Genomic DNA, 10,000 nt, shown 5'->3' on the forward strand with positions numbered 1-10,000 from the left:
CACATACACAAAAAACAATTATATTTACAATATGGAAAAGTTTGATGGATTTCAGAAATTTTAATTAATTATCAAACGAATAATATTTACAAATGTCAGGTTTACAAACAAAAAAATCAATCATGAGATTTACGGTGGGGGTAGAAATACCGTGAATGTTGTATGAAGCCAATATATCGTCGTTGTTGTAAAAATTAATTTTAAAGCAAGCGTTATTTCATCACAAAGCACAATTAACAAAAAAAGGTATTTATAACAGAGATTTAATAACAAAGTCGAATGATAAAAGAACGTTGTAGTCAGGCGATGAAGAAGCCCAGGAGAAGTAGAGGATGATGGTGATGATATAAAATCCAACAACGAACAGACATGCAAAGTGGAAAGAAAGAGAAAAACACAGCTTAAGAAAATTAAATCATGCAGAAATTGGCTCAAACATGAGTAAGATTAATATTATAAAAGCAGATAACGGTTTACACGCAAGATGCAACCTATGGAAAAGGCAATTATAATAAAAACTGACCACACAATAAACATGACACCTCTACCACACAAATATAAGTCATTGTACATTGTCACAAAAGGGGAATAACAAACAATGTAAAAAAGACATATCATGTAACACTTCATGCTGACAATTATAGAACAATGCAAGGAAAAATACTGCTAAATAGTATGACTTGGCGACCAAATAGTCGATATCAACCTTTTAAACAGATGATAATAAATCAATCTTGAAGAATCCTTCATATAATAACAAAATCATTATGAGAAATGTGTTTTTCCGACGTTAATATTTCATTAGCAGATTCTTGATGACCGAGCTAATATTTTTAACGATTCTGAGTTCTTCATAGGTGATAAGTTCTAAAGTTCATAAAAGAAGAAATCTAAAAGGGTTTCTCGGTGGGAAGTGACAATCCAATTATCACAAACGTGAACTCCGCATTAATTTACCCGACGACAGAAGAAACGTCAGTCACAGCTTGTCTATCAAAATACTGCACTAGATGAGGATATCATTTGAAATATCCGTGAATTGCGAATCAGAGGTATTCAAGTAAAATGCAAGGCCGTAGCGTATGTGTTTTATAAATTTAGTATTTACATACAATCTAAAAGCTGAAAAGTATTTCTATTGAATACAAGGAATTTCATTTCTGAAAAGAAACTCATTTGGGCCACGGTCGCATACCCTTACAAAAGGGGGAAAGGTGAAGGGGGGGGGGGGGAGGGCCCCCGAAAAGAAATTGAAATTGTGGTAAGAAAAAATTGTGGAGTGACATGAAAGTCAAGAGGTTATTTTCTGATGAATATTGCGGCCTCTTCTGAATTACAGACACAACCGTTTAAGCACGACGGAGCTAATTACCGAATACCTAGATGCGCAATTACTAATCAATCTTGTTGCGCAGCGTTTGTTTCAAATTAAAATCGGTCTATCAATTGCAGGTTTGTTAATCTTAAACGAAATATTTTGTTCTAAAGAATTATAAGAAATAATTTACTGTAGAAGAGGAAACAGATTATTCCACATCGAAATACAAAACAAAGGCAGCACGCAATGTGTGTGTGTGTGAGAGAGAGAGAGAGAGAGAGAGAGAGAGAGAGAGAGAGAGAGAGAGAGAGAGAGAGAGAGAGAGAGAGAATTCTTGAAAACTTTCCTTTACAAATAGACTGAAGCTCAAATACTTTGTAGAGACTTTCTCTTCGAGTGAAGAAGAATAGTAGTACTCCTACTTGAGATAAAACGCGTGAATTTACAGAATCAAATCTTTCTTTGGCATAATAAATTCAAACTCGGTCATGTCAATAGTCTTCAAAATCGTTCTCGCAGCTTTATCGAACGGAACAATGGAAGGAAAGACAATAGCTATATCTCTATAATATTTGTTTCACGAATTAAATATTTTCTCTACACCATTAAACAAAGTTTTGAAAATATACTCATAATATTTTACACAGTTCTTTGCTCTTATCAATTATGAACCACTTTAAATGAATCACAAAAACTCTAATTAAAATAATAATAACAACTATATTGATTACAGCAACAAACAATCAACCAAATGTTCATTGCTATTTTGTAAATACAGTACACATACTCCAGGCAAAAATAATATGCTATAATTTAACTAATATCAATAACAAAAACCAAACAATTACAATTTTCTCTCCAAAAGATTGGGACAGAAAATGGTCAGTCATTGGAGTATTTACAACATTACCTTCAATATATTACAAAAGAATGGAATACTAGAGAAAAAAAATGGCTAGGTTTAAATTCGAAGATAATGCAACACGAATACAAAGGCGAGCACGAACAGCTGATGCTGATATACAGCACACATTCCTTAGTAGAATGCAAAACCACATATTTCAAGAAGACACATTTAGACAAACATTACCCTGTATTTTCTTTGCTTTCGTTTGAAACTTCCTTGAGAGAAAAACACTCGTACCTGGAGATACTCACCGGCAGCGCTGGCAGAGAGGCCCCATTCACAAATTTTGCGCTTTCCACGTTGATTTTTAACTGAATTAATCTAATAGTACATCTTATAACTTAGAAATAATCAAGAACTAAAAATTGATCATATCCAGGAAAACTCTTGTCTGTATTTTGCATAAATGTAGTTCTTATGAAATCAAATATACAAGGAACTTGTGAGTGTTATCACTGAACAATATTAATAGTTACCGTCCAATGACACTTATGAATGTATTCCTGATGACCACCAAATCCCCCTTTTTTCATAATGCAATATAACAAATTTCTAAAACCAATATAATTATTTTTAAAAAATGATCAAAAAGGTACTCGGCATCCGCGATTTTTCCTGCCATCTTCCAATTCGGAAGAATTGTTAAAATGGCTCCAGTTTAATCGTATCTCGATAAACATACTTTTCATCTGATATTTCAAAAATGTAAGTGGAACTATACCCAATAAATACTAATCATTGAAAAATGTAGTTTTAATCAGATATTATAAACAAGCATTTATCAATACACGGATAAGCCAAAAATGTCAAACAATGGATTGTTTAATTTAAAGTACCTAAACGGCGACTTGATTATCTAAGATTCTAAAAAACAAGCTAAAATATCGACAAAAATTTTATCAATGAGTCAAATAAAATGTATCTCCGTATAGCTTGCTCCTCCATACATACCTGTCTCATGTTGAAGTGCATCTAGGCTTCCTTAACGTTAAAACAAAAGCTCTCAAACAATCACCAGAAGGAGGATGAGACGTAACATTATAAAAGAGGACACAGCTAATTCATTGCTTTGAGTGACTGACCTTCACATCGCATTCCCTGGTGTATGATGCCGTAGAGCAGCGATCCGCAATGGTCGCAGAATGTCGGGGAGGCGTAGGTCTGGGTGCGGAACTTGTGCTTTGTGCGAGTATCCTACGAGGAGAGGGAGAGAAGAAAACCAAAAGCTACTATCAACAAACAAACACTACGAGGCTTGCCAAGGCATCAAGGCGGCTGTTTTGGGATGATGATCATTGTCATAATAATTATATTAATGACCTACTCTACCTCATCTAAACCCTTCGTGGACGCTCAATGACTCGAACGTATTTTTACTCTAAAGCGATAAGCAGTTACTCTATGCCAAAGGCTTACTTTCATCAAAATTCAAAAGACTTATGAGATGAAATACAAAGGTTGTAAAGAATCCACTAAAGGTCTAAAAGATTTGAATTATTATTAGTCTACAGTAGCTTTATAAAGGCTTTCATCTAATTTATAACACGCATTCGCGTGCAAGAAAATCCTTATTATATAGATAACAAGTCTGCAGTTAGTAAAACTGGCTATATCAAAAGGTGAAAAATATACATAATTATTATTTCTACTTTAGATCATACAATATTACAAAGGCTACTTCATAACAGCTATTTTTTAAAAAGCCAGCTAATTTACAAACTATTCCTGTAATAGTCGTCTGTTACGTTAAGACTCCTGACTTTGGTGATATAGTTTCTCTCCATTCTCTTGATCTCTGCGTAAATTAAAATGATCAAGGACATTCTTCTTCAGTCTCCAATAATTATAATCATCCTTTTTCCCTCTCTCTCTCCAATTTATACCCAATGCATATTCGTAGACTCATCCTCAACATCTCTCTCTCTCTCTCTCTCTCTCTCTCTCTCTCTCTCTCTCTCTCTCTCTCTCTCTCTCTCTCTCTCTCTCTCTCTTTGTATATATATATATATATATATATATATATATATATATATATATATATATATATATATATATATATATAGTGTACATATTTATAAAATGGTATGCAGTTGTGCAAATGTGCGAACACTTGTGATACCTACTTTCGTTAGCTTAGTTCCGGGACTATTTAATACAGTAGGAATATCACGTCAGAGCTTAAAACTAAACCTACAGTACAGATGGAAACCATTATTTAATGAAAATGAAAGTACAGCAAATGACGACGAAATCATAGCTTACTCATTTGATGGCATTTGCATATTTCAAAAACATGGAAATGCGATCTTCTACAAAGGAAATGAAAATGTCTATGTATTTTAACAAGCAAGGAAAATGCGTTTCGTGAAATAAAAAAAATGTTCAACTTTTGTATTTTGTACATATATGAACGTACGTAGTCTCTTGTAATAAATGCAGTCGGAATGTAAATATTTAGACACATCACAAAACCGATACTGAAGTATCAAAATGCCAACTATACAGTGAAAAAGAATACAAACATTTTGAAAGAGACAATAAAATTACTCTTATTAATATCGTCAGTAAATAGAGACAAGAAATGACTGAGTCACTCTAAGCTCAATTACCAGAAAAAGCAGCTTCCTAATGCTTATCAAAATTCTAATTCATTTTGATATCAACAATATTCTGTCAAAAGGAGAAAAAGTCTTCTTGAAAAATAATATTTAAAAGCAAAACCGTCGTAACTCAATCCAAAATATCTGTTACAAACCAATGGTGGTAGTTGTGCTTCAAGACATCTGTGTCGCGTTTCATATATGCATGAGGACCAAATCATTTATTTTTCATTTAATGTTTAAAGAAAAATAATTCATTTAACAGATCAAAACTAGTCCAAACGTTACTATGGATTTCAAAATCTTCAAACTTTAGCAACTCAATTCATTACTTTCATTCTTCATAAACTACCTAAAAAAATTCATCACTATGGATAACTACTTCAAAGTATCCTTTTAACAAATATTCGAATAAGAAAGCACCCACACATATATATATATATATATATATATATATATATATATATATATATATATATATATAGAGTGTGTGTGTGCGTGCGTGTGTTTAGCCATAGGCCTTTTTCTCAAGAAAATTTGACCACAGTAGAATTCAGTCATCCAATTTCTAAGACAGTCCATCGGGGTGAGGTTACTTGGCCCACGCCATTTTTGTTGACCCAAGCAGATGTTGGTATCCAAGGTAAAGAGCCTTGCTGGTACGAAGTTATAATCGAGTGGACTTTATACCAATATCTGCTAAAACACGTTTGGCAACAATTACTTTAAATCAATACTTTTCTGAATACTGTACGTTTCCTTGTTTTCGGGGCTATATTTACAAAGAAAAGGATGGCATTTATCACTGCCCTGCTTCATTCATTTAAATTTTTCCGACCGCTATTTCCAACAATAAACTTATGATTATCATCAGAGCATACTTACATAAAAATCTCAATCCTTATAAAATGGCATTGCATTCATACAAACAAAAAATAAAAGAAATCAAACAAACAGGAAATGTGATAATTTTTACATTGAATCTCGTGAAAATGTTAATGGAAATACCTCAGTTGGCAGTCTCAAAGCTTTACAATGGAGAAAGGTCCCAAAGCCTTAATGAAGTCGCATGCACATTTCCTAATGCTCCGGTGGGAATTCTGGAGGCATTCAGTACAACCTCTCCTTGGTAGTGGGGGAGGACATGGTCTGACGCAACTTGAATATTCAACAATGGTCGAGTTGAGTGATGCTTTCTAATTCAGCAATCACCAGCACCCATAGTCACTTTGTGGAAAAACTTCAGTATCCCTGATACTGCTATTCAATTGAAGTTTTTTGTCAAGTGCACCTACAAAATGCTAAATAATGCCGTTGGTGTGATGAGCTTCATGTCTCCTCCGTAATATTAACGTTATGTGGCCATTGTATTATATAAATAGGGGCTTGCACTACACTTCAAGAATATGGAAGTGTGAACTACATTCGTCATGGTCTCTGTGGATACTCTCGGTGCAACACTTTTCTCATCACAAGTTAGCCTTATTGAAGATCCTCAGTGATACTTTCTCATAAGGGTCGTTTGATTTTATTGTAAAAGGGATAATTTTCATAAGGACCTCACCAAAGCAAGGTTTTGGGACTCTCCCCAGAGTCATGAGGCTCCATGGAAGATCCAGATGTGTCCAGAACTATTTTCCAGTATTTTCACATTTGTTGTTTTTGGAATTTTTTTCTAATTTTCGTTTGTATGAGTGCACAGGTATAATGTAAAGATTTTTATTTCTTAGTAAGGATGCCATGGCGGCAGCTGTACGTTTTTGGCTGAAACAGTTGTATACAAATTTAATATTATCCTTCAAACTCTAGCCATGACAAAAAAGGGTATAGAAAAGTAAAATGAGAATTTTCTTAAAGTGTATATATATATATATATATATATATATATATATATATATATAAATATATATATAAATATATATGTAAATATATATGTATATAATATATATATATATATATATATATATATATATATATATATATATATATATATATATATATATTTAGTACGAATGTGCACTTTTTCCTCAAGAATTAGTATCGATATATGCATCATTTTTAATCAATTGCGCCAAGAATTTAGAGCACCAAATGTATAATTTCTACCCACCAGTAGTTACGCAGCATATGTATTTGATCTTGTACCTCAGACATAAGGCCCCTTCATCTTTTGGCCAGTGCATATGTGTGGGTATTCACAAGATATGCGCCATGTGCTTTCCGCTTTTGTTCGAGTAATTGGTTTATTGGGAAGTAATTGAATAAGCCAAGTGTTGCTCCTGCAGTAAGTCATATCAGTTTATAAAATTTGACCCTCAGTGTCTGGTTATTCCTCAAATATGTAGGCTGAGTGAGGAAGAGAGGACTTCGGCAATATGAACATAAAAAAATGATCCTATTTGTAATTTTCAGTGCAGCACATTTAAAATCTTTAGACTCGGCCTGCTTTCGGAAGTTTCGGTCGAATTTTGAATTTGAAGATGGCTTTCACTAGCTGGTGCATCCAACAATCAGCCTAACACTAATGCTCACATTATTAGCGTGGCTTTGCTAGTTATGGCATAGTCTAGCATGTATCAATGCTTCCATTTTGGAACCATTTTTTTTTTTTTTTTTTTTTTTGCTGGGACAGTGTGTTTGTAAGGACAAGATCGTACTCAGTGCATAGGGACAGTATTCAGATGTCCTTAGCGCTCATCGTGAGCAGATAGTGTGTTGAAGAAAAGTGTGTCGAAGAACAAAGTGTTGAATGGACAGAGCATCGCGTGGACAAAGTATCGAAAGGACAATTTTGTCGAAATGACAGTTTGTTTAAGAGACATGTGTTGAAATCTGAAATTCGAAGAAAGGGCAAGAGTATGTGAGAGAGAGTAAACTATCCAGTTGTCGAATGATGTAAATTGGTTGTTATCAAAATAACAAATGTTAACAAATAAAGTAATAAAGTATCTAGTTAGCTACAAAGTATCTAGTTGAGTTATAGGCTTGAATAAGTTGTTTTCAAATTAACTAGTGAACTAACTAGTAATCTATCTAAAATTGTATACATGATATGTCTTTTACATATCCATTCTGATATAGCTTCACTAACCAGATAATTTCCTTCGCGATCCAAACGTTTCAGTTCAATTTTACATTCTACCAAAGACTTCAAAATGGAAATTCTAAAGACTGAAATTATTTTACAAGACTATGTTGTAGTACAAGATTATTTTGTAGAATGTGGCATGAAGAGGCAAAACCTGATGAATGGGAGTTAGGAGTGTTGGTGAAATAGCAAAAATAGACCTGACTTTCTAAAGAGACTGGAGAGAAAGATTGATGAAAAGCTGACAGATGAACAAGCAGGATTTAGAAAAGGTAGAAGTTGCACTGACCAAATTCTCATTTTGAAACCTGTTGTACAGCAATGCGTAGAATATAAAAATCCTATTTTGATGACATTTGTGGACTATGAAAAAGCCTTTGATAGTATGCACCGGCCAATTTTGTGGAGAGTCCTGCGTCATTATGTAATTCTTAAATATGTAAATTTGATTAAGTCTGTTCATTAGTATAGCAAGTGCAAAGTTAATGTTAATGGAGTCATATCAAATTAATTTTCCGTAAACAGCGGAGTACTCCAAGGGAATGTGTTGTCACCTATGTTGTTTATCCTCCTCATGGATTTTGTAATGCATAGAACAGTCAGAGATGGTGGAGAAGGATTGGACTGGATTGGTGATAGGAATTTAGCACACCTAGAGTATGCTGATGATGCTGCCCTTGTTAGCAGAACACCACAGGATTTGCCATACTTGCTTACCAGAATGCATGAAATATCACACGAGGTTGAGCTGAAGATAAATAGAAGAAAAACAGAGATGATGAGAACGGAGTATGTAATGGAGAAATATCATTAGAAGGAGAAAGGATTAATGAGGTAGAATCATTTAAGTATTAAGGAACCATGATCTTCAATACAGCGTTAAAGTTGACTGAAAGATTGAAAAAGACAAATCAGACAATGGCTAGGTTAAGTAAAATTTGGAAAGCAAATCGCCCGAAATTATATGTAAAAATCAGGCTATGTTTCAGTTTAGTGAGATCGGTGTTACTGTATGGACATGAGTCATCATATGACAATGAAACAATCTCCAATAGATTTAGTAGATTTAAGAACAAAGCCCTCAGAAGGATATTGGGAGTTAAATGGCAGGACAGCATTAGAAAAGAAACTATAAGACAGATTACTCGAGTGCCATATGTGGATGAGATCATGATGTGGGGTAGATGGACATGGTTTGGGCATGCTCTTCGCACTCCCCAAGACAGATTACTTCACCAAACGTTCAGCTTGGCTCCACAAGGCACTAGAAGAGTTGGAAGACCCAGGCTTACATGGCTTTGGATTATGAAGCGTGAACTAGATGATGAATGGAGAAGTGTTGAATTAAAAGCTGAAGATAGAGACGACTGGCGAAATCTAACCGAGACCCTTTGCGTCAATAGGCGTAGGAGGAGATGATGATGAAATTATTTTAAAGCAAATGCAACAAGGCTGAGATGTAAGAAAAAATGTAATACTAAACCAAAGACTGAAAATTATTTTTGATACATACGACGTTAATGCTGATTTAGAATATCTTACAGCCATCGCTTATAATCTTTAGATAGATAGATATAGAGAAATATATGTAATAATTCAAAGGAAAAATACCTTACCTAACTCATTAAGAAGAGTTAGTGATGTTACAACATATGAAAGAGGCGACATTGCACTCGAGACATTTTGAAGGAACTTTTTATAAATCAATCAATGAACAGTTAACAATGAGGAAACTCGAAAAATTTATATTATATAATGGTTTTACCACTCGAGCGTTTGAGCTAACGAGTCTCATAGCGAGGTTGAATAACCGCGCACCGAGATAAACTCACACAATAAGAACCAATATTGTAAGGCAGTATCAAACGAGAACGTTCTCTGGCATCATTTAACATTTTGCCGTCAAATTTCTTATCATATCGGAGCGATTGAAGTAACTTATGTCGTTAAGAATAGATACGAAAGGTCTAAGAAAATGTGATTGTATTGGACAACTTAAAGATGAACCATTTGTTGATTATAAAACAAAACTCACAGTCTAAACTTGCAACTTACAATCATTATGCCTCAGCCGATTAATGTCTCAG

General features: G+C 34.0%; 1 protein-coding gene across 5 annotated transcripts in view; it reads right to left on the minus strand.

The window, feature by feature from the left end:
• The window catches only part of LOC137654607 (protein kinase C, brain isozyme-like), an 854,153-nt gene that overhangs the window by 227,009 nt on the left and 617,144 nt on the right, over window positions 1–10,000 (minus strand). For 2 of the 5 annotated variants that reach the window (XM_068388395.1, XM_068388392.1), the window contains exon 4: window positions 3,308–3,419. The exons of the other annotated variants lie outside the window; for them this stretch is intronic. In XM_068388395.1, the coding sequence (XP_068244496.1) occupies window positions 3,308–3,419 (112 nt within the window). The remainder of the gene's footprint in view (window positions 1–3,307; window positions 3,420–10,000) is intronic. 5 annotated transcript variants of the gene reach the window in all.

This window comes from Palaemon carinicauda, chromosome 15 (assembly GCF_036898095.1).
Source record: "Palaemon carinicauda isolate YSFRI2023 chromosome 15, ASM3689809v2, whole genome shotgun sequence".
Classification (NCBI taxonomy): domain Eukaryota; kingdom Metazoa; phylum Arthropoda; class Malacostraca; order Decapoda; family Palaemonidae; genus Palaemon; species Palaemon carinicauda.